The sequence below is a fragment of the Ovis aries genome, chromosome 13 (assembly GCF_016772045.2).
Source record: "Ovis aries strain OAR_USU_Benz2616 breed Rambouillet chromosome 13, ARS-UI_Ramb_v3.0, whole genome shotgun sequence".
Classification (NCBI taxonomy): Eukaryota; Metazoa; Chordata; class Mammalia; order Artiodactyla; family Bovidae; genus Ovis; species Ovis aries.
In genome coordinates this window covers 7,166,686-7,192,709 of record NC_056066.1, presented here as the reverse complement: position 1 = coordinate 7,192,709, position 26,024 = coordinate 7,166,686, and the positions used below count along the sequence as shown (strand labels likewise).

General features: G+C 37.0%; 1 protein-coding gene across 1 annotated transcript in view; it reads left to right on the top strand.

Moving 5' to 3' along the window:
- Positions 1-26,024, top strand: part of ESF1 (ESF1 nucleolar pre-rRNA processing protein homolog) — a 61,506-nt gene that overhangs the window by 8,581 nt on the left and 26,901 nt on the right. Inside the window, exons 5-9 of the mRNA XM_012188134.5 lie at positions 921-1,021; positions 2,030-2,182; positions 4,799-4,913; positions 6,545-6,689; positions 9,917-10,078. Of these exons, the coding sequence (XP_012043524.3) occupies positions 921-1,021; positions 2,030-2,182; positions 4,799-4,913; positions 6,545-6,689; positions 9,917-10,078 (676 nt within the window). The remainder of the gene's footprint in view (positions 1-920; positions 1,022-2,029; positions 2,183-4,798; positions 4,914-6,544; positions 6,690-9,916; positions 10,079-26,024) is intronic.

Here is a 26,024-nt window from a genome sequence, read left to right as displayed (position 1 = left end):
AAGGGATAGGCTACCCCCTCCAGTATTCTTGTGCGTCCCTTTTGGCTCAGCTGGTAAAGAATCCGCCTGCCATGTGGGAGACTTGGGTTCGATCCCTGGGTTGGGAAGGTCCCATGAAGAAGGGAAAGACTACCTACTGCTATTCTGGCCTGGAGAATTCCATGGATGGTATAGTCCATGGAGTTACAAAGAGTTGGACATGACTGAGCGACTTTCACTTTCACTTCTCCCAAATGATAGTCAGATGAAGTAAGGAAAAAAATTAAAAATCAAACTGTAGGCAGAAACGAAATAGAATGGTGTTTTTGTTAAATTTTATATTTTAGGAGATGAGTAGTAGGAATCACTGGACTTATAAAGAGGAAAAACCACAAAGAATCAACATGTGACTGCATATATGCTAAAAACTTCTACATTGAAACCCGTTATGGTTTACATCTGTTGCCCTGTATCATCCTGTCTCACATGCATTGTGGATTAATTATTTTTAAATATAGTATTATTATTTATAGACATATTAGAATAAACCTGGCTTGGCTTCATAGAAAAAAACAAAACCAGACTTGTTTTATGCAACTTAGATTAGTGAGAAAAACTTGGATTCCCTAGTCGATAAATTACATATTTCAGACAACTGAAAAAAGCATACATTAGTTAATAAATGAATATTAAGCCTGGTAGTAAAACACTGCAGGTTAATAAGATTATATTTCCTCTCAAAAGTAGCCGGGATTAAAGAAATACCAAAGATTTAATGCAAATTATTTTATCCAGTCATTGTTCACACATGGGAGCATGTGTGTATGTGCCGTTCTTGCTGTTTGCATTCTGTCCAGTTGTTTAGCTCCTGACCTTCAAAGGTCTGTATATTTTGAGAAGAGGGAAGTATAAATTATTTGATCTTGTTTTTTTGTGTTTAGATATATCCTTCAGAGTTTGGAAAGGAGAGGATGAAGGAAGAGCACATTCAAGGACCAGTGGAGTTATTAAGCATTCCTGAAGATGCTCCTGAAAAGGACTGGTATTAAAACACTCTGGAAAATAAAACTAAACCTCATATGAGTTTGTGTCACTAATTCCAAATTCTGGTCACTTTCATAGTTGGAACTAAAGTTTATATTTGTACCATTCATGGTTAAAACAGGTTGCAAAGAAAGTTAAAGTCTCCCAGAAGTGGCACACTATTCCAAACACATTTTCTGTATAAATATATATTTCTGTATTCATGAAAGTAATTATTGCAGTTTTGAAAAACATTTCATGGTTAGGGTTAGCTGAATCAGTTAGCTGAATCATGGTTACCTGAATCAGTAAGTTTTGCTTTTTTTCTTAGATGTTGATTTCTATGTAAAGGGCATTGAAACTGTTTACCTCCAAATTATATAATTTTTCTTAGTTAAATAGAAAAATATAAGAATGCAAGAATAGTAAAGTTCTTAATCATCATAATGTAGAGAAATAAATTTTAAGTACTTTTGAATCCACCAGGTGGAGCTATATGTGCACTTAATAAAAATTGGTGGCAAATTTTTATTTGCCGGATGAAGACCCTCAAAGAATATGCTATAGTTAAGTAAGTTGAACTTAAATACCATTTAATGTTGACATGAATAAAGTTTTACAAGATCAGGTATTTGTTTATCATAAAAGCTAATGCTTTCCTAGCATCTGTTACACCGCAGTGGTCCTCTTCAGTGGATTTACTTGAGAAAGCTGTATATGGTAATAAAACAAACAAAAAATAATCTATTCTAAAAATTAAAATTATAGGTAGCCACATGTAATTCTTGCTTTCCTTTTCTAAATACAAAATTCCAGTCAAGATCCCTAGTCTGTGCCTTGTCAAAATAATAAATTGCGCTTAAGTATTTAATGTGAGGCAAGAAGGCTATTCATAAAGGAAGATGGATTATAATAAAAGCCAGTTTGTAATATGTTTTTCTTGGAACAGTTACATTTCTTTTTTACAAGGAGAGAGGTATTTGTGTTCCTGTCTAAGTAAACCTAATGAGTTTTTCCCCCTTTTCAGGGCCTCTAGAGAAAAACTGAGAGATTATCAATTCAAACGACTGAAATACTATTATGCAGTAGTAGACTGTGATTCTCCTGAAACAGCTGCTAAAATTTATGAGGATTGTGATGGCCTGGAATTCGAAAGTAGTTGTTCATTTGTAGATCTAAGGTAATCAGTGTGTGTGGTACCAGTTCAATCTTGTAGCACAATGTAACTGTAAGAACTGAGATATGAGAATTGGTAATGCTGTCTGTTGTTTCATTTTCTAAGAGGATTTCTCCCTTTTAGTAGAATGCTCTTGTAGAAATCACTCTTTAGAAAGAAAACTGAAATGAGAAAATGCTAAAGTGTTAGATAGAAGTCACCTCACATTTATGTGCTTTCAGATCTGTCAGATGTATTTTTAGGATGGCAGGTTTTATGTAATGATATTTCTTGGCAGCTGTCTTTTAAAACTAGGGAACCAGAGTGAAGTATCGAAAGCATTGAGGTGGAGGCAAAGGAATTTGCTAACAGACTAGTGTCTCTCGATCTGTGCTGTCTAGTACAGTAGCCAGTAATCATATCTGGCTTATTTACATTTAATTAAAAACTTAAAGAATTTAAAATTCATCTGCTTAGTCACACTGGACACATTTCAAGTACTTAATGGCCCCATGTTGGGCAGAACAGAAACAGAACTTTGATGACATCATCATAGAAAGTTCTGTTGGACAATGCTGATGAGTAGATGGTCTTGCTGGCCTTGTCTTCAGACTTGGGCATTATTTCCACCGTGTGCTCAGGATTCACTGACCCAAGCTGAAAAACCTTACATGGTTGGGAATGTCCGTTCTAAGGAAACCACGAAGCTAAACTGTCGTGTCATTTTATCATTAGCCTAGTTCCTTGAACCCAGTAAACCATTCTACTGTGACACTGTCAGTAGAAATCACTTTTTTTTTAAGATATTTAATTTTAAGTTATCAGTATACTAAGGCTTCTCTGGTGGCTCAGACAGTAAAGAGTCTGCTTGTAGTGCAGGAGGCCTGAGTTTAATCCCTGCATCGGGAAGATCCCCTGGAGTAGGAAATGGCAACCCACTTCAGTATTCTTGCCTGGAGAAGTGCATGGACAGAAGATCCTGGCAGCTTACAGCCCATGGGGTCACAAAGAGTTGGACACGACTAAGCAACTAATACTGGAGAAGGCAATGGCACCCCATTCCAGTGTTCTTGCCTGGAGAATCCCAGGGACGGGGGAGCCTGGTGGGCTGCCATCTATGGGGTCGCAGAGTCGGACACGACTGAAGCGACTTAGTAGCAGCAAGCGACTAATACATAGACACATCCATATATTAAGAGCGTGCTTCACAATCATTGATTCTTTTTTTTTTCCTTTTTTGTTCTTTGTTCTACCTCTTGAACCTCCCTCCTGCTAGAAATCACTTCTTTGTATCTAAGTTTGTTAGAGGCTTTCTTGTCAAGATGAAGTATTTTAGGGGAAGAAAAAACTGCATCAGTTGGTAGTCACTGGCTTTCATACTTCAAAAGCATTCTGACTCATAGAAAAATACAAGTAAAATTTTTTGAAAGTTTGGGGTAAGATTTTAGCATGGTTAAGTATATAGCAAGAAGGACCTATCTCATCAAACAAGCTGTTTCCTTTTCTTTTTAATAATTTCAAAAGGAGGTGCTTGTTTTAAATGTATTAATTGTAGTTACTAAACATTAGAATGTCAGACCGCCTGTCATGAGTTCATGTTTACATGTTCTCAGGATCATTTTGTTCTTTCTTTTCCTTTTTGGGACATTTCCGTGCAGTGTTAGAATAACCTCTGGCAGTACCTAGAAAATAAGATCAATCACCATGGAAAAAACTTACATACCCTGTTTTATTTTGTCGTATATTTTATTCATAAGAGAAAATTGAGTTTTCTGCTGCTATCCTACTATCTAGGGAACTCTTTATTCATCTACCTCAAAATCATGCCTATTGACAGTGTTTAAAATATTGGGCTCAGATGGTTATGTTTCTTCTACTAAATCTATGCAAAAGTGTATGTGGTGGAGGATATTCTGTAGAACTAATGAACCTTAATTTTTCATTCCTTCCCTCAAATATCATTTTTGGTATAATATATAGCTCATGCTTTTTTGTGTGTGTGAAAATAAAATTTATAAAAATGATAGAACCTAAATATAATAATCATGGATCATTTCTCTTTGCTTTTTTCCTCCCATTCATTAGCCTGATGGCTAAGAATTGTCAAACAGTTACAGTAGCTAATTTACATTTAACTGCTATTGTTTGTGATAGAAATTATAAGATAATATTAAAATTTTTAGTGTTGAAGAATCAGCCTTAAGCTTTTCATTATTTTAGTGATATCTTGTTCGTATGATACTTTATTTTCAGAGTTCTTCCCCTTTAATAATTTTGTCTGATCTTCAGAATATCATGAAGCAAGTCACTGACTATGTTATCAGGAATCTAGGTCTTTTTGAAGCATGAGGGACTCATGTGTGTTTACACCAGACTCACATTAACTGACTCCTAATGCAGGGTTTCTACCTACAGAGTTCGCTTAGATTTAGTGGAATTACAGATTTATAGCTTACGGATTTCAGAAGTTTTGTGCCGAGATTATTTCTAACATTGTCTACTTCATCTGCATGTGTTCTGTAGAACCTCTATGTGGTTCATATGTATAAACTATACTCAATTAGAAGACAGTCTAAACTCTGGTTGTTTATCACCGCAGCATATGTTTGAATGAATTCATTTTTTTCCTTTGTTTCTTAGGTTTATACCAGATGATATTACTTTTGATGATGAGCCCAAGGATGTAGCCTCAGAAGTGGATTTAACAGCATATAAACCAAAATATTTCACATCTGCTGCGATGGGAACATCAACGGTATTTCTTCACTTTAGAAAGTATATAGCTGGACTCTGTTGCTTTCAGAAAAGACTTTGTTATTTACTTACATCATCTTTAGAAATGGAAAGTATTCAAAGTTTTAGTGCATAAGTACAAATAGAAATGAAACACAAGTGTATTTGCATTTTTATTTACCCCATCTATTTGAACCTGTTTCCAGATTTTTGTTATGCCTTTAAGCCTGAGTCAGTTACCTGCAAATGTTTCTTTTTCCTCTTCTATCTTTCCCATACAGTCTTACTTACCTAGATTCTTTAATAAGTAATATATCAGTTATTAATATCCTAGGGAGTAGGGGGAGGAGCTAACACTACTTCAAATCACAGTTAGAAGCAGTGCAAATTTAAAATAGGAACACATTTTTTTCTGCAGATATGACCCCAAATTGTAAAAACAATTGAAGTAGAATAATTCTGGACTACTCAGTGTCACATTCATGCTTAATAATAAACAGCCAAAAGATTTTTGTTGAATTAGTTTGTTACTTAGCTGCCTAGCTTATCTGCTCTCCTGCCCCATGTACCTTTTACCCACAGCTGAACTCTGCAGCAGCCACACAGGCTTCTCATTGCCTTTCTTGTGACAAACTACCATGCGCTTCTGAGGCCAGCCCGGTGGCAGAGAGCTGGTGTATCTGCCACCCACAGCCTGCGGATGCTGTGTGGCCTTGATTAGTTACTGAGTATAGGGAAACCCCACCAGTGTGAAGTCTGAAAGATTCAGTCACATAAAACCTAAGATCGTATTATTTTTAAGCCTAAAAACTAGGCAGGCCTATCCAGCCAGCTAGTCTTGAGTTCCTATGGCCTGGCTGTATCATCCACGTCTGTCTCAGTTTAGAAGTGATTTTGTGCTCATCAGCTTAGTCTTAATGATCAGAATGGAATAATTCTGAATTGTGGAACTAGCAGTAATTTCTCCAACAATGGCAGTTATTTTAAGGATTGGATCTCTTAGTTAATCTGGGGAGATTAGCCTGAGGGGGAAAAAAAAGGTAAGGATGTGGAACCCGCCCTGTGATGGAGATTAAATCTCTAACAAGACTCAGAATGGGGGCTTCGTAGAGGACAGGAGCATGTCCCCAGACCGATTGTGTTAAAGATAAATTCCTGTGTCATGAGGGTTTCCTGTACTTTCAACCAGTAAATGCCTTTGTAATCAGTGGCTTTTAATCTCTTTTGGAAAAAGGACCACACTGAGATTGTTGTAAAAGCTTTATCAGTAAATTTCAGTTTGTAGACCTCTTGAAATGCCTAGAACTCCAGGAGAAAAACATGTTTTGACTCATTCATAATAATGTTAACTTTTTCACTAGTGCAGTTTCTTATTTTCACCACAGTCAGTCCATATACTGATGAATTTTTACTTCCAGTAATAAGGTGCCTTGCATATAGTAGAGAGTTAGGATACAGGCACAGGTTAACTGAAATACTTCCCTTTCCACAGGTAGAAACTTTTGCTTTAAGCATGTTATATATTATTGATTTTAGTATGTCTTTATTAGTTTACTGTTAAACATCCACGTTAACAATAAGTATTCTTTACAAGTTTGGGTTGCTGACATTTCCATTTTTATATGTTTATTTTTTCTTATTCATTGGCGGAAGGTGGAGATCACTTGGGATGAGACTGATCATGAAAGGATTACAACACTCAACAGGAAATTTAAAAAGGAAGAACTTTTGGATATGGATTTTCAAGCCTATTTAGCTTCTTCTAGTGAAGATGAAGAGGAAATAGAAGAACCACAAGGTATTTGTTTGTCTTTTGGTGTTCTACTTTTGTAAGCATTTGAATACTTAATCTAGACTTACTAATGACAATATGTCTTTGGCAGTAGCTTGAAAGAGAATATCTAATCCTTAAATTGTCTGTGAAGTATGCTCACATGTACAGTATTATATATACTTGTAGATAGTAATTGAAGTTTTTTATTTAGAGATATTTTCTTAGCCTGAATTTCTCTAACCAAAGACACTTTTTTTAAAACCCTAACCTCAACAAAAAAAAGGGTCTGGTCTTTTAGACGACACATGATTCTTACAGTTATGCAATCACCTAAACAAGTAAAATGCTTTATTACCATCCCTTTTTTAAACTAAGAGCTTTTGGATTATTTTTTACATACCATTTTTCTGCTTAGTTTACAAAGTAGACTCTTCTTGTTCATTTAGTGATTATCGTAGAAATCGTGGCTTGCATCCTTATTAAAGTTGAATACTAATTAATATTTTTACCCTCCTAGAGAAGACAAGGAATCTTAAAAGAACTTTCATGCTGTTCTGTGCACTTTACTTCTTAAGTACCACAGGACATTAATATTACTGTTCGGTTTGCATTTACTCACATTTTCCCTACTTCTTTTGCTCCTTGTTCTTTTCTAAATCTCATACTTCTGTTTGGGATCATTTTCTTTCTACCCTAAGTATATCTGTGGTAATTTCCAAAATTGAGTTTTAGTATAGTCTAAAAATGTCCTTATTTGGCCTTTATTTGTGAATATATTTTCATGATTAAAAAAAAAATTCTAGGTGGACAGTCCTTTTGTTCCCACATTGATGGTAATATTCTGCTGGCTTCTGAATTTGTTGTACTTTCTTCAGTCTTTTGAAGGTTGTCTTGATTTTATTCTTTGCATGTGAAAGTTTTCTGTTTCCTTTTGTCTTTCTGCAGTTTTAATATGAACTAAGAATAGATTTTTTTAATTTATTATGCTTGGGGTTTATTGGGTTCCTTGTATTTGTGGCATGGTATCTTTTAATCAATTTTGAAATGTTTTCAGCCATTATCTATTCAGGTATTTCTTCCCCCTTCCCTGGGACGCCAATTAAATACATATTGTATCTTTTCACTGTAACTTCCATGTTGTTTCTCTCCTATATTTTTTTAATCCACTGTCTTTTTATTTCTCTGCTAGTCTACTTCTGGTTGATCCTTGCCCTGGAGTATATCTTTCGGGGTCCCTACTAAATATGGGGAACTAGTTGGTTTTTTAACTTTTGTCTTACTGGCCTGCGAGACTGCCAAAACTGTTGGTTAGTCTCAGGGCTATTTGTTTGGTAGACCAGTACGTGCATTCAGGGCAGTGGGGCCCTCTCGATAATGATCATCTTCTCCTTAATTTTGATTTGGTAATTCTTCACTAACTTATCAGTTCTTTGAAGTTTTCTTCTTTCTTTTTAAAATAACTTTGAGGCTTGGGTTAGATTTTCTTTGCCCCAGTGCCTTTCTTTTCATAGCTATGAAATGGGGATCATAATAGTACCTGCTCATGGTTGAAAAGATTGAGATAATATATATAGTCTTAGCATACTACCTCATATCATATATTTTTACTTCTAAAACTTTAAGGATTAATGGCTTTTTGTTTGAAATGTACTAATTAAGTTTTTAAAAACATGCATTTTTCTTCAGTATTTTAATTGATTGCAAGCTTACCATAATCTATAATTTAGTACCTCTGATAGATGCATTAGTATATCTGAATTCTTTGAAGTTACTGGATGTTCCTGTTGTAGTTTATAAGAGGTCATACCAGGGCTTCTTACTGTTACAGTTTTTTTTCACTCCTTGTATAGAAATAAGTCTTTCACAAAGTATTGTCCTTGAATTGGGAGAAAACAGACTTACATGAGTTAACCCACATTTTAGAGCTTCAGAAAGTAAAATTTTAGTACTGGAAAAAATCAATTTAAAGTAGGCCATCAGAGACTTACCACTAAAATTTCAACCTGGAAGCAGCTTGCTTCTAATTATGTTTTCAGAAGTAAGCTTTTAATAGAAAGAAATACATTGCCATTTTGTTAATGCGTTCCTGATGTTTTATCCATTGAATTACGGGATACATGACAGAATTCCATCCAAGATTATTATTGTGGCATAAAGCACAAACAGGAAAAAAATGAATTTCAGCTGTTCAAGTGAAAATGTAAAAGTGTGATAGGATGGAAAGAATGTTGTGGACTATTTTTTATTCATTCAGAGGAAAAAAAACCTATAAAAACATTTATTTAACCAATTTTTTTCACATCACCTTTTGAAAATATAAGGACAATCTGTTAACATTGATGTTTCACAGCTAAATGCTTAATAATATCAGACGTATTTAGTGACCAGTTAGCTATAGCTCATAGAAGAGAGTCTTCTGTAAAGTTTCCCTTTACTGAGGACATTTACTCAATTCAGTTAGTCTGTATGTTTTGCATTAAAACCTAGGTTCTTAATTTATGTTTTGATGTGGAGAATTACAGTGGAAATACAGAGCAAACAAACTTTTCATGTATTTGTTGGTATTTCATGTACTTTTTTGGTATTTGTTGCCCATGAATTTTATACTATTCCTTTGTATTATGATTATTTTTATAAAATTGGGAAATGGAAATGTGAAGCTTTTCTGCATGGGAAAATTAAATGCACAAGCTTATAATTTGTTCATTTTTATTCTTTATGTGCTAATGAGACCCTAAGAGTAAGCATGCTTGTTGATTATCAGGTGGAAAGGACTCGTTATTCTTTGTTTTAGATAACAGCAGCTTCCTTTATCTGTGTCATTGAACAGCTAAGTCCATGTATCAGATGCATCCCAACACTACTCAGACTCCTTTTATTGACCATACATGTGTTAGATGGTAGGAGACAAAGGGGGGAAAAATGCCATCCCTGCTATCTTGCTTATAGGGTGGAGAAGTTCAAGGATGTTACATGACTACAGGATTATTTTGAGATATGAATTTTAATAAAAACAGTGATTCTCAAGTATACTGTTATCACCGTACTAACTTATATTGCAGCTGATTTTTATTGTAAATAAGATTTAAGTCATTTAATTCATTTTGTGTTGTTTAAGTCTGATTTTTATATTCTGTTGTTACAGTGTATCTGACAGCTTTGAGAAGAGTGCTACAGTGACTGAAATTGAACAGTGAAGTTAGAAGTGATATTATTTCTGTATATTAAGTGAAAATTGATTTTTTTGTTAGGTGATGATGGAGTCAGTGTAGAAGAAGATGAGAAAACAAAAAAAAGTCAGAAGGATGATGAAGAACAAATTGCTAAATATAGGCAACTCTTACAAGTTATTCAAGACAAAGAAAAAAAAGGCAAAGAAAATGATATGGAAATGGAAATTAAGTGGGTTCCAGGTAAGAATTAGATACTAACCAAATGTTCACTGTTTTCCTTCATTTGGGGACATCAGATAGAAAAGAAGGTCAACTCTTTGGAAACATTAACTTTAAAAAAAATCACATTTTCAGGAATGTTTTCATGAGGACGTTAATATGATATTTGCATACATCATTTAATTTACTTCGGGACTACTGTTTTAGACTCTTACTGGCTTATTCTTGGTTTCTTTAATTTACTCACTATAAATTACCGATTTATGAAAGTAGCCCTTTCCTAGGCTTGATTCCAGTGTTCTCAGAATATAGAAACTTGATTCCAGGCACCATGTATTCTAAAGTCATTAAACTTCTTTTCCAAATATGTAATTCATAAGTGGATTTTTCTCTAGTAACCACTAGTAGACTTTACTTAGTGAGGATTCACTAACACAAAATATGTAATACGTAGTTTTCCATCTCAATTAATGCAATTTTAAAATATTCTTGGATAGTCCAAGAAGTATATATAACATTATGATTTTTATAACTGCCTTGAAGGATTCAGGAACTTTTTAGAGTAGTAAAATACTACTACGATAATAATTAAAACCTTGTCAAAGCTAAACCAAGGTAAGAGGGTAAATGAGGGGTATTTTCTAACATAGGTATTTTTTCTTAACAATCCTGGGCAAATCAGCGTGTATCTTTGTGAATAATACTGTTTTTGCAAATTACTGCTTTTTATATATATCTTAAAGATAAATACAATTTTGGGCAATGATTCAATTATTTTAGCCTCAGTTTGTCTCTAGATGAAAGAATACTGTTAATAACACCATTGCTTAAAAGTTAAGTGTTCTGGATTCATTTAATTCTGTTTCTTACAACTCATTTGTTTTTGCACTGAGAGTAAAATATCTGTTTTCATAGATTTCATAGATTTCATCGATATTTGAGGATAGATCCTTAGAGTAAATTTATCAGGATGTCCATATGTCTCCTACATGTTCTGTAAGAATTCGGTGCTGTGTTTTAACTCGTTTGTTTTAAATGTTTGGCTTTTGCAAGAAGTGGTGGAAAGAAAAAATGAAGTTTAGTAGTATTAGCATATGAACAGTGGCTAAGGGAACACAATTAGTGTAGCCTGGAGAAGAAAAATCTAAAGTGACTTAATATTTTCAAGTACTCGCATGATAAGTATGTAAATGAAGACTTAATCTCAGTTACTATCTCTGAAGTCAGTGTTTCACCAGTGGATAAAAGTTGAATGAAAGGTTTCAATGTAGTATAGAGAGGAGTTCTCTGTGTTAGAATTGTTCAGTAAAAGAGCACGGAGGCTGCATTAAGGGATTGTCAGTAAGTTTCGCAGTAAGGCAGTTTGAACCTACCACTCAGAGGTGTGTGAAGAAATTTTTTACTTGAGGTCCTTGGGTTAATGATTCTAAGAAATGTTGGAGTCTATCTTTTAAATCAAATATGTTGGAATTGTAGCTTAATTCAAATCTTAGGATGAGCTTATTGAATGAAGATATTTTAAATGAATGTACTTTAAATTGAGATATTCAGGTGATAATATAAGAAAGAAGATTTAAAATAAATTGGTTGAAAAGTTTTCTGTTAAATATTTTAGAGAGATATTGAGTGGACCAGATATAGCTTTTGTGTTTATTAATATAGTTTATATAGTGAAAAATACCAAAAAGTGATGTGTAGGAATATTTAAGCAATACAGTTTTCCTAGGATAAACCTCACTTAGTCATGGTGCATTATCCTTCTTTTGATTCCTAGGCTCAGTTTAATAATGTTTTGTTAAAGATTTTTGCACTTGTGTTAATGAGTAATACTTGCCTATAGTTTCCATTTCTTGCAGTGTCCTTAGCTTTTGTTATCAGGGTAATGCTGACCTCATGTAATAAATTAGCAACTGTTCCGTCTGATATTTAGCAGTACATTTTTATCTTGACTTTGCTATTTGTGGATGTGATATTAATGTCATGTAAAATATTTTGAAATATAAAATGAAAAATTATCATCTGTAATTCCATTTCCCTTATTCAGCCACTGAGTGATTAGGTAGATTGTGGTTTAATTTATCATTTCTCTATTGGTGAATATTAAATAATATTTCTAATATTAATCATATTTTAATCATATTTCTAATCTTTCACTTCAGTAGGTCCATGGCATTGAAAAGAAATGTGATCTAAGGCTGTTACAAATCCCAAAGCCAAAAATATCAGTACTTTCTTAGATTTCTTCACTTTCATCACCATTACTCTTTTAGGGTCTTTTACTTATAAAAACAATTTTTTTAACAAAGATGCTCCTCCTCCCTCCCCAGCCCCCTGTTTTAGAAATGTCAGTGCATGTGAGAACCTGCAGAGACCACAAGGAGAGAAGCTAATGCTGGCAGTCAGGCTCACTCGCCAGTCAGTAACATGACTTCCTCACTCACATAGCAACTTGACATATGCTGTGGATCAACCTGTGGTTCTCTCACAAGCTGCTGAAACTACCAGTGTCCAAGCCTCAAATTTAAATCTCAGATGCCAAGGATCTAGAATGTTACAAATAATCTATAGCTTTTTCCATATTTTGAATTGTTTTCATAGGATAGCTTCCCAGAAATAGAATTACTAGAAAAGGACACAGACACTTTTTGTGTCTTGAGATTATTACCAAATGCTTTCCAAAGGGGTTGTACCAGTTTTTAGTGCCTTCAACAATGATGAAAGTGCCAGGTTCATGGAATTATCATCAACATTCACAATATAATTTTTGCTCTTAGTTGAACGAAGGAAAATTGATATTCTGCTATATAATGCGTTTTTTTAAAGTCTTTAACCACAGTATTTTTTGAAGGCCCCATATAGGGTATTATTAACCTGTAGATCCTTGGTGTGGTTGTGCACACGAGTAAGTGTGTGCACTTTCTGTGTGTGTGTGAAGGTAAGGGGTCTGTTACTCACTGACATGTTAGATGAGATAAATGAACTTCTCTTTCAGGATCTCGGTTTACTTATTTGGAAAGTGGGGCTAATAATACCTTTCTGGCTTAACGAGGTATTATAAATGTACTTTCATAGTACAGAGTACTATTCATGTCATAGGTGTATTTTGTTGAATTTGTGTCTTAAGGAATGTATGTTCCCGGTAACAATTACCCTGAACCACGGAACTTTTTTGATGTTATACTTCAGTAAACCACAGAGGGTCAGTATAAGATTGTACTTTATCACACATCAGTTTTTCTGTGACTTGAATTTCCCAAGTATTAAACTCTTTAGAAAAATAACAAGTACTCTTAATAATCATTAACACTTGTTGAACTATGGCTTCAGTTCAGTTTAGTCGCTCAGTCGTGTCCGACTCTTTGCGACCCCATGAATCGCAGCACGCCAGGCCTCCCTGTCCATCACCAAATCGTGGAGTTCACTCAGAGTCGCGTCCATTGAGTCAGTGATGCCATCCAGCCATCTCATCCTCTGTCGTCCCCTTCTCCTCCTGCCCCCAATCCCTCCCAGCATCAGAGTCTTTTCCAGTGAGTCAACTCTTCGCATGAGGGGGCCAAAGTACTGGAGTTTCAGCTTTAGCATCATTCCTTCAAAGAAATCCCAGGGTTGATCTCCTTCAGAATGGACTGGTTGGATCTCCTTGCAGTCCAAGGGACTCTCAGGAGTCTTCTCCAACACCACAGTTCAAAAGCATCAATTCTTCGGCGCTCAGTTTTCTTCACAGTCCAACTCTCACATCCATACATGACCACAGGAAAAACCATAGCCTTGACTAGCCAGACCTTAGTCGGCAAAGTAATGTCTCTGCTTTTGAATATGCTATCCATGTTGGTCATAAGTTTTCTTCCAAGGAGTAAGCGTCTTTTAATTTCATGGCTGCAGTCACCATCTGCAGTGATTTTGGAGCCCAGAAAAATAAAGTCTGACACTGTTTCCCCATGTATTTCCCATGAAGTGATGGGACCAGATGCCATAATCTTCGTTTTCTGAATGTTGAGCTTTAAGCCAACTTTTTCACTCTCCTCTTTCACTTTCATCAAGAGGCTTTTTAGCTCCTCTCCACTTTCTGCCATAAGGGTGGTATCATCTGCATATCTGAGGTTCTTGATATTTCTCCTGGCAATCTTGATTCCAGCTTGTGTTTCTTCCAGTCCAGCGTTTCTCATGGTGTACTCTGCATAGAAGTTAAATAAGCAGGATGACAATATACAGCCTTGACGTACTCCTTTTCTTATTTGGAACCAGTCTGTTGTTTCATGTCCAGTTCTAACTGTTGCTTCCTGGCCTGCATACAGATTTCTCAAGAAGCAGGTCAGGTGGTGTGGTATTCCCATCTCTCTCAGAATTTTCCACAGTTTATTGTGATCCACACAGTCAAAGGCTTTGATATAGTCAATAAAGCAGAAATAGATGTTTTTTCTGGAACTCTCTTGCTTTTTCCATGATCCAGCGGATATTGGCTATTTGATCTCTTGTTCCTTTGCCTTTTCTAAAACCAGCTTGAACATCAGGAAGTTCACAGTTCATGTATTGCTGAAGCCTGGCTTGGAGAATTTTGAGCATTACTTTACTAGCATGTGAGATGAGTGCAGTTGTGAGGTAGTTTGAGCATTCTTTGGCATTGCCTTTCTTTGGGATTGGAATGAAAACTGACCTTTTCCAGTCCTGTGGCCACTGCTGAGTTTTCCAAATTTGCTGGCATATTGAATGCAGCACTTTCACAGCATCCTCTTTTAGGATTTGAAATAGCTCTACTGGAATTCCATCACCTCCACTAGCTTTGTTCATAGTGATGCTTTCTAAGGCCCACTTGACTTCACATTCCAGGATGTCTGGCTCTAGATGAGTGATCACACCATCGTGATTATCCAGGTCGTGAAGATCCTTCTTGTACAGTTCTTTTGTGTGTTCTTGCCACCTCTTCTTAATATCTTCTGCTTCTGTTAGGTCCAGACCATTTCTGTCCTTTATCAAGCCCATCCTTACATGAAATATTCCCTTGGTATCTCAAATTTTCTTGAAGAGATCTCTAGTCTTTCCCATTCTGTTGTTTGCCTCTATTTCTTTGCATTGATCGCTGAAGAAGGCTTTCTTATCTCTTCTTGCTATTCTTTGGAACTCTGCATTCAGATGCTTATATATTTCCTTTTCTCCTTTGCTTTTCGCTTTGCTTCTTTTCACAGCCTTCTATTTGGAAGGCCTCCCCAGACAGCCATTTTGCTTTTTTGCATTTCTTTTCCATGGGGATGGTCATGATCCCTGTCTCCTGTACAATGTCATGAACCTCATTCCATAGTTGATCAGGCACTCTATCTATCAGATCTAGGCCCTTAAATCTATTTCTCGCTTCCACTGTATAATCATAAGGGATTTGATTGAGGTCATACCTGAATGGTCTAGCGGTTTTCCCTACTTTCTTCAATTTCAGTCTGAATTTGGTAATAAGGAGTTCATGATCTGAGCCACAGTCAGCTCCTGGTCTTGTTTTTGTTGACTGTAGAGAGCTTCTCCATCTTTTGCTGCAGAGAATATAATCAATCTGATTTCGGTGTTGACCATCTGGTGATGTCTTAGCTTGACTTAAAAAAAATTTAGACTGTTTAAACTTCCTGTCTTTTTACATTGGATTGCACAATATAGTGGGCTTCCCAGGTAGTGCTAGTGGTAAAGAACCTACATGTCAATGCAGGAGACGTAAGACATGCAGGTTCAACCCCTAGGTCAGGAAGATCCCCTGGAGTAGGGCATGGCATCCCCCTCCAGTATTCTTGCCTGGAGAATCCCATGGACAGAGGAGCATGGTGCGCTACGGTGCATAGGGTTGCAAAGAGTTGGACACAACTGAGTTGACTTAGCACGCATGCAGTATAGTAACTTTAGGAGTTTTAATTCCTTAAGAGTAAGTATAACGAGAGGCAAATAACAGGTACATGGGTGTAATAACTAGAATGAACTATTGTTTCTGTTGATATTTTAGTTCCTCATGGATGTGAGAGGATGTTATTAATGTTATAAATAATTTAAAATGTTAAATTATAAGATTTTTAAGGAAAGCTGTAATTCATTGTTTTGATGTGGGGTGGTGTTTCCCATCTCATTGTGTTGCTATTAATAGAAAAGTATCCTATCTGACTCATTTTGATGAGCAGAGAAGGTGACACATGTAATTAGCATATTGAGCCTTCGTTAATGAACTTGCCTCATTGGGGAATTTGTGATATACGTAAAAGTGAAGCATAATGAGTTTTATCTCATAAATATATAATAACCTCTCCTGTATTAATAGTTCAGTTAATCTGTGTGATAATTTTTTGCTGTAGATAATGCAAGCTGTATATTTTGACCTTTAACATTTCATCCAGAATATGAACAGACGTGTTCATAATGACATGTTTCTTTCTCTATCATCTTAAAGGAGATTGTTACTGTTGTTTAATTGCTGAGTCATGTCCAACTTTTTTGCAACCCCAGGTGCCTGTAGCCTGCCAGGCACCTCTGTCCGTGGGATTTCCCAGGCAAGAATACTGGCGAGTCCCAGGTGCCATTTCCTTCTCCAAGGTATCTTCGCGACCCAGGGATCAAACTCATGTATGTTGCATTGGCAGGCAGCTTCTTTACCACCGAGCCACCTGGGAAGCCAGTATATAGCTCACCTGTTGCTAAGCATTCACTTTTATTTGGCCTAGGTTGACAGGGAAATAGATGTTTGCAAGACTAGGCGTGTGTGTGTGCTCAGTCACGAGTCATGTCCGACTCTTTGCAGCCCCATGGACTGTAGCCCGCCAGGCGCCTCTGTCTATGGAATTTTGTAGGCAAGAAATAGTGAAGTGGGTTGACATTTCATCCTTCAGTCTTCCCAAACAAGGGATGGAACCTGTGTTTCTGCATCTCTTGCATTGACAGGGGGAGTCTTTACCACTGAGCCACCTGGGAATCCCTAAAGGAGGTTAGTATGATTAAATGTCCTCTGTTTCTTAGTTACCTGCTGATTAATGGACACTGGTGAAAGGACATCTAGTCTTTTTTCTATTCAGCATCTTTCAGTGCCTAAGCTTTCCTTCAAATACTTATGCCAAGAACCATTCTAGATACCATTTGTATGAGCAAAACATAACAAATCCTTGACTTCTTAAAAGCTTATATTCTGGTTAAGGGGAGACAGATAAGTCTTTAGTAGGAAAATATTTAGAAAGTAGAAGCCTTCCCAGGTGGTTCCGCAGTGAAGAATCCGCTGGCCAGTGCAGGAGACACAGGTTTGATCCTTTGGTTGGGAAGATCCTTTGGAGAAGGAAATGGCAACCCACTCCAATATTTCTTGCCTGGAAAATTCCATAGACAGAGGAGCCTGGTGGGCTACATACCATGGGGTCACAAAGAGTCAAGAATGACTGAGCAACTGAACAGCAGCAAAAGGAAGTAGAGGTCAGAGGGTGAACCGTGAGAGGAGAGTGTGCAAGCAGAGGGGTGACCAGTGACTGGCTTTGAAGCTGTGGCTTATATATTGTGTTTGAGGAGCACAGCGAGAGCAGTGTGACCGCAGGGAGGGCGTGAAGGAGAGAACAGTGGATGCGGTCAGAGAGGTGACAGGGCCAAGTCAGAAGGGCTTGCAGGCCAGTTTTAGGCCTTGATGTCTTCACCGAGTGAGATGAGAAGCAATTGGAGTGTTTGAGCTAAGGAGCAGTGAGATCTGACTTGGGTTTTTTCCCAACTTTATTGAGATATAATAGACATATGTTACTTTGTGAGTTTAAGGTGTACAGCATAAATGTTTGTTTCTGGTATCTGTTCTTTATCATTTGTATTTCCTTTTCCCCATCTTTATCCTGTCTCCCTTTTTGTATTCAGTGACCCAATGGGAAGTGTAATCAGACTGTGACCATGGTATTATTCATTCTTTATTTAGAAATAAAATGTTTTTGAATTAGTTGGGCATCCATTTTACTAGGCAGCCCAGCTTCAAACAGTTTAATTTCATACTTCTCAAAATCTGTTCACTATTTACTTTTGGCTATGTGTATGTCCATTATTTGAGATAGTCACAAAAAAATGGTTTTTTGGTCAAAACTTTTAAAATAATCAGATGTTTAAAATTTTGAATTCATTGTAGAGGAGAGCATTAAATGGAAAACTGAACTTCAAATAAGCTGAAAAGAGTTTGCATTTTGCTTCATATTTTGGTCAGGGGGAGGAAACCAGTTTGCAGTGCACTGTTGTTACTTGGCCACAGCTAGTTGATGGCTCAGATTTTAAAACTTAGGTGTACACTCCTTCTGTAAATCATCCAGTTAACAGATTGACTGTAAGGGCCTTGTAAGGTAATAAGCTGAAACTTCTTACTGTGCAAAAAGGGGAAAAAAAAAACCAATAAACATTTGAATCATTTGTGGAATGTGTCGTAAAAATGAGAAGCAGCTAGAGTTAATCTAAAAGAACAATGCTAGCACATTTTCTCCATAGAGTTGCCAGTAAATTTCTTAGAATTTCCTGGGTTATTTTAAAGATAATTTTCTCTGTTGAGATTTAATTTTTTTTTAACTTTTCCAGGAAGCTTTAAAAAAAAATCTAAAGCAAAACTGAAGATATTTTTATAATAACACTATTTTCAGAAAGTGCTCAAGATTCTCATACGTTTAGAAGTTTTAGGTGAACTGGTCTGCTGTTTTAGGATCCCAGTTAAGTATGTAAGTCAATAAGGGCCTCTGGTTGCCAGCGCCTAGGCCGTTGCTCTTCATGTGGTCCTTCCGTCTCTGCATGTGTATCACGTCAGTTGCGCCATTTGCATCTGCAGCCACAGCTTCCAGACAGTAGTACTTTTTTGGACTTTGCCTTAGATTTACAATCTGCCCGAAGTTGATTCAAGAGCAGAGAGTGTGTTTCATGTATTGTTTTCCCACAGCTATGCTGATTTGTTTGAAGTTGTGAATTCTTTGGTCTTGAAAGCAGAGCTTTTGCTTTTTCTGTTTGAGGTTGTCCCACATCATCATTCTGTATCCTAACTGCCTGGCTAGCAAACTGTCATTTTTCTCACACATGTTCCATATGTTATTTTGACAGAATTCACTCAGACTGCTTTCAGCAGTTTCATTATTGCTCATCTTTTTTTTTTTTTTTTGTCCCCCTAAAATTGAAAAGCCATATATCCTTACACTACTTTAACACATTCGGTTTTTTCCCCAATTTTTTTGTGATTAAAATACACATAGCATAAGCTTTACCATCTTAGGTGCATTTTAAGGGTATAGTGCAGTGGTATTAAGAACAGTCATACTGTTGTGCAGCCATCATGACCATCCATTTCCAGAAGCATTTATGAAACTACATCTCTATATCCATTAAACAACTCTTCATTGGCCATCCCCCAACCCCTGAAAACCACCATTCTACTTTCTGTCTCTCTGATTTTGGCTCCTGTAAATATCTCATATAAATGGAATCCTAAAGTATTTATCTTTCTGTCACTGGCTTATTTCAGTTAGCAGAATGTCCTCAAGGTTCATCCGTGCTGTGGTATAAGTCTGAATTTCTTTCTTTCCTTCTTAAGGCTGAATACTATCCCATGGCGTGTGTGTGTGTGCATACACTTTGCTTATCCAGTTCATCCACTGATGGGCTGGATGCCGTCCAGCCGTCTCATCCTCTGTGACCCCTTCTTCCTCCTGCCGTCAATCTTTCCCAGCATGAGAGTCTTTTCCAGTGCATCGGCTCTTCACGTCAGGTGGTCAGAATATTGGAACTTCAGCATCAGTCCTTCCAATGAATATTTAGGGTTGATTTCCTTTAGGATTGACTGATTTGATCTCCTTGCAATCCAAGGGACTCTCGACGGTCTTCTCCACCACAATTCACCAAGACCTAAGCATCGTCAGCTTAGATGGTCATAAAGTATATTTCACTGTAGGTTACTGTTATTCCTTCTTTCTGTGGAAGCATAGAGAGATTTAAAAATATTTTTAAAGTAATTTATTTGTATGCATAATTTTGAGCCAGAAGCACAGACTTCTCAGCATGAGCGAACATTTTGGTCCATGGCCAGGATCACATGTATGACAATGTCTAAGAAGCCTGTCTTCTGAGAAGCCTTCTTCTGTTTAGTAACCTGTTCTGAAGGTTTCAAAAAAAAAAAGGGGCAAGGGAAAGCTTTTGCGTATTTGCTGTTGAATACTACAGGTTTCTAGGCATACATGTTGTTAGTGTTCCAAAATTCTGATATCTTTTGGGACACAAAGAATGCTTGACCTGTCTTAAATTAGTAGATTTCTGTCAATAGAGAATCCCTACGAATTGCAACAACGCTCGCTTATAAAAACAGCCATGGATATAAATCGAAGTCCTAAATTTTCTAAATTTTAATGTTCCTTTCATTCTCTGTTAGCTCTTATTCTATGATTTTTTCAGTGTTGCAGTAGGGGACGTTGCCAGTGCAATAAGATCTGGGGTAATCGCAAATATTAGAAACGTTGAAAGAGTAAACCTTAAATGGTACTCTGCTTCAGAGATTCCACCCAGCATACCACCTGTGAGTTTCTGATTTGCCCAAGGATTGATCCCTTTCTCCTTGAGGCCAACCAGAGACTCCAGCTGCGTTTCCTCCTCTGATTGTCTCTCCTGTTTACTCCATTGTGCCGTACAGCATTATTTTATGTATCTATCATCATAGGAAAAAGATTGGCAATACCCTGCTTTACTAATAGTTATTTGGGAAGTCTTTTTAACAGTAGTCTGGTCCGAATTACAGTTGACTTATATAAACTTATCCCAGTAAAGGTAGAAGAAAATTCTTAAGAGTGTAGCAGCAAGAAAAATCTAGCTAGTTAAATGCTAGTGAGGCCAAAGTGCTTTTCATTTCTTTTCATTTTTCTTAAAGACGGGGTTTTTTGGTTTAATTGATTTAGAAATGCTATTTTGGTTGTACTGCAGCCTCGAAATGCCATTATGTTAGTAGCTTCTCTAGTCTCTCCCAGGGAGGAAAACAGACAGCTAAGTTTCAGGCCATTAGTTTATAGGTGGAATTTTTTAAAAAGTGTATGGATAGGGACCTTCTTATAATGAAGTTTAGGATAACGTTAGTAGTTTACTGTGATCGTGGAAAGAGCACAGAGGGCTTACATCAGAAGATCTGAGTTTAAGGACCTATAATTTTGATGGGAATTGAATGACAAAGGTTAGTGAAAGCGTTTATTAGCACATAGTTGTCAAAGAGTGAACATTCACACACACACACCCTTTTTTTTTACACTTTATTGTGGGGAAGAAGAACATAGACACAAAAGGTAAACACAGTGTATGTATACAGTTTAAAGGAAAAAAATTAAATGAATACCTGTATATCTAGCTTAAGAAAGAACATCACCAATGTCTGCAGTCCCTGTTACACCCTCCTGCTTCTCCCAGAAGAAAATGTGAAACTACATTCCATGTTAACCATTCCCCTTTTCTATATGATAGCTTTACCACTCATGCATGTATCCTAAAGTCTTTATTTAGTTTTATTAATTTTGAAGTTTATGAAAGCATCCTCTGTGTATTCTTCTGTCGTTTCTTTTTGCTATTAACATTTTATTTTTGAGAGTTATCAATAATCCATATGTGAGGACATGGTCCATTAATTTTCACTGCTGCATAGAATTCCTTTATGGATATATCACATCTGTTCTGTTGCTGGCTATTGTGGTATTTTGCTCTTATAAGCAGTGTCTTTGTGAATATTCTTGGACTTGTCACCAAGGTATATATAGAACTTCTTGGATATGTGTCAGATTTCTTGGTTGTATAGCATACTCACAATTACCTTAACAAGGTCATGCTGGATTGTTTTCATAGGTGCTTGTAGCATTTTACTCTAACTGGTAGTGTGAGTTTGCACAGCTCTGTATCCTCACTGTTAAATGGTAATTGTCGGGTGATTTTTTTTCAATTGAGTATATAAGTAATGGTGTTTCATTATGGTTTTAATTTGTGTGTTAGGCTCAAAAATTAGTTGAGCTCTTGCTGTGTGTGCCAAACTCTTCTCTAATAGCACTAAACAAAACAGACAAAGATCTAGGCGTTTGTGGAGTCCTCCATTTTAGTGTGTGCATTGAGGGAGAGCAGGGAGGAACGGAATTAGTAAACTAATAAATGGGTAAAATAATCAGATGATGATTAAGGGCTGTGGAAGCAAAAGGATAAGACCTGGATAGGACATGGGAAGTTCAGGGGTGGGAGTGGGTAGCAGTGTGAACAGGACAGTCAGGGAAGGCTTTATTGAGAAAATGACATTTGTACAAAGAGCTAATGGAAAGTATGTTGTACCTTATGTGTTATCCTGGGAAAGGACATTTCAGGCAGAAGAAGCAATAAATGAAAAAACCCTGAGGGGAACGCATTTCTGATTTGTTCAGGAATAATGAGGCAGAATGAGCCAGGGAGTGGATAGTAGTAGAAGGTGAGGGCAGAGAGGTGGCCGGATCACAAAGGGCCTCTGATGATCTTTAGCTTGTACTAGAAAGACAATGGGAAATGGAGATGATATGGCCTGACATGTTTTTAAAGGATTGCTCAGACATTTGCCTCATTACTAATGAAAAAAATATTTTTTTCCTGCTTTCTTACCTGTGAAATACCTATTCATATCTTTTGATACCATTTTTAGTGTAGTGTTCTTGGTGCTTTAGTGATTCTTATGAGTTCTTCCTGTATTTGGCGTTCTCCTATATTTTGGGCTCATCTTTTATCAGTGGCATATTTTGCACATAACTTTTTCTAGTTGGTGATTTTCCTTTTTATTTCCTCTATAAAGTTCTTTGCAGAACAAAAGTGGTATAGGCAAATGTACTAAATGTGTCCTTTTATTCTTATGAATCTCTAGTTCATGTGAGTTCATTAATTACAGTCTTTGGATTAGGACACTCTTATCATTGATCCAGCATGACTCTCTTTTGTTTATTTTTAGTAAATAATAAGTGAAAACACTACAAAAACTAGAATTGTGCAACAACTTAAATCCATCCATTTGCTCTCTCCTGCTTCTCATTGCCTAAGAATAACCATCGTCCAGATTTCAGCTCTCTGTTGCTCCTTTGCTCTCTGTTGCTCCTTTGCTCTCTGTTGTATATGTTTTTATCTCATTTATTAAATATTTCTAAAAAGTATGGGTACATATAAAGAATGAAGTGCTGATGCATGCTATAAAGTGAATGAACCTTGAAAGTATTATGCTAAGTGAAAGAAGCCAGTCACAAAATGGCACAGATTTTATATTGAATATCCAGCACAAACCATAGAGCTAAGTGGTTGAGGGGTGGGCAGTGTTGAAGTGTCTTGAACGCTTCAACCTGAAGGGAGGGACTTGAACACTTCAACCTGATGGAACCTGAAGAAAGAAAGGTTCCTTTTTGAGAAGAATTAAATGTTCTAAAATTGATTGTGGTGATGGCTGCATATAACTTTGAATGGACTAAAAACCATCGAATTAGATTCTTTAAATGACTGAATTCTGTGGTAAAGCTCTTAGGTGTATTAACATTGGTGTGAAGGGTGGATTTGTATCATTTGGGACTGATTTTTTACTTTTAAGTGCTTGATTTATCAAGAGTTGATTTTTTTTTTTTAATGATATAAGATAGAAATTCAATTTCAACTTCTTCAGCATGGCAGATCCTTTTAATTTTTTTAATAGAATAAATCTCTCCTTACCCCCAGAACTTAGACATACCACCTCTGTCAGGTATCAGAGTTTCAAACCTGTAAGGATCTATTGATTGGGTCCCTGATTTATTGGTCAGTAAGTTACTCTGCCTAACCCTGGGCCACTGACACTTTCTAAAACTGGATAGAGAGCTTTACTGATTCATACACCCACCCTTGCCCTAGGCTGGCTGCTCTGTGAAGAAACCAGATGCCCCCACCACTATAAGCAGCAAGTGCTTGAACGTGCTGCCTTGTGCAGACCCTTCAGGAGAGAGCCAGGTTTCAGTTAGAGCAAGAAGATGCGGAAAGCGTTCAGAGAGACAGTGGTTGGGGTTTTGCTGATGATGTACCGTGAATTCCGGAGAACTCGGTGATAGAGAACTGAAGGGAGAGGCAGCTGTGACAGACGAGTGGGTGTGTGGATAACTTCTGAGAATAGACTGTGGTGAGGCTGTGACTGATGAGAATTAGGGAGGGAAGAGTATCTGCTGTTGCCATGGATGCACCAGCCTTGTTGTTCTATTGCTCAGTCATGTCTGACTGTTTGCAACCCCTTGGACTGCAGCAGGCCCGGCTTCCCTGTCCTTCACCATCTCCTGGAGTTTGCTCAAACTCATGTCCATCAAGTCAGTGATGCCATCCAAACATCCCATCCTCTGTCGTCCCCTTCTCCTGCCTTCAGTCTTTCCCAGCCTCAGGGCTTTTTCCAGTGAGTCGGCTCTTTGCATCAGGTGGTGAAGCTTCAGCATCAGGCCTTCCAGTGAATATTCAGGGCTGGTCTCCTTTAGGATGGACTGGTTTGATGTCCTTGCAGTCCAAGGGACTCTCAAGAGTCTTCTCCAGCACCACAGTTTGAAGGCATCAATTCTTCAGTGCTTAGCCTTTTTTATTGTCCAGCTCTCACATCCATACATGATTACTGGAAAAACCATAGCTTTGACTATATGCCAACCTCTTAATCCTTTTCTAGGGAGGGGCATATTTACCTTATATTCAGGGCTTCGCCTTGACTCCTCTTGATGTGAGGAGGCCTTTACAACTGAGGCCAGTGTAACTAAAGAATATACTGTTTTAATCCCAGAGCCCAGGGGCCCACTTCTGAACCCTGTCATGGAAAGAGTTGACCTTATTCCACAGTGCTGTCTTTGTCCCTGGCTTTTAAAATACTTTCATATTCTAGAGTTTCACTATGGTATATATCTAGGTCATTTTTTGCTTGGTAGCTTTAATCTTGCTTAGAATGAATTGGATAACCAGAATTCTGAAGATCAATAACTCCCCATTCATTTAAACATTCCAAAAACTTCTTAGCCCTTTTCTCTTAAAATGTTACCTATCCGTCATCTTTATTTTCTCCTTCTGAGAATCCCATTTGATTTGTGTGGTGCGTTCTCATTCTGAATCTAACTCATGGCTTCCATACCTTTGAGTCTGCTCTGCAGCTTGCTAGGTAATTTCTTCATTTCTTTCTTTCAGTTCATTAATTTTTTCTTTACCTCGATCTGCTGTTTATCTTGGTTGACTTTATAATTTTAGTTGTTTTTCATTTCTAGAAGTTTTTTCCTTCCTCTAATCTGTGTTATACCTTTAATAATCTTACCTTTTAATTTCTTTTGTTTCTCTAAAATGTGCTGACATTTTATTTTTTATAATTCCAAAATCTTTAGTCTTTGTAGGTCTGACTTATTTTGTTTCAGTTTACTCTGGTTCGTATTGAATTTTGATTATGATCTCATTGTTCTTGGATCTTTCTTTACCTATGGGAATTCTCAGAGGCCTGAGTCAAAAAAACATGCTTCTTTTAGAGAGTATTTGCCAGGTACCTAAGGGCACTCCCAATCCTGGACCAATTGAAACCAAATTTTTGGATTAGGGTTTTGGAGCCACACAAATAGTGTGAATCCTAGCCACAAACCCATGGATCTGTGGGCCTGTGGTTATAAATTCTCTGAGGGAGAAAATATGTTTCTACTTCTTTTGTTCTGCCCGTGGCCAAAGCCAAGAAAGGCGTGTATTCCTTCTAAACTGTTGGAGGAGGAGCATCATCTCCTGAAGGACCCTGGCCTCGTGGTGGTGGTCTCTGCTGAGACCTGCAATCAGTTTGAGTTCCAAACTCAGTCCCCTGCCTCCTTGGCTAGCAGCCCATTAAAACCCAAGATCCATGCTGAACCAGAGCAGATTAGTGTATGTCCCCAAGGAAAATCCCTACTTCTAAGCTAGTTAAACATTTCTCTTTGAGCTTTCTTATTTTGACTAGATTCCAAAAAATTCCCTTAGCTTCCTTATGTCTTAGCCATTC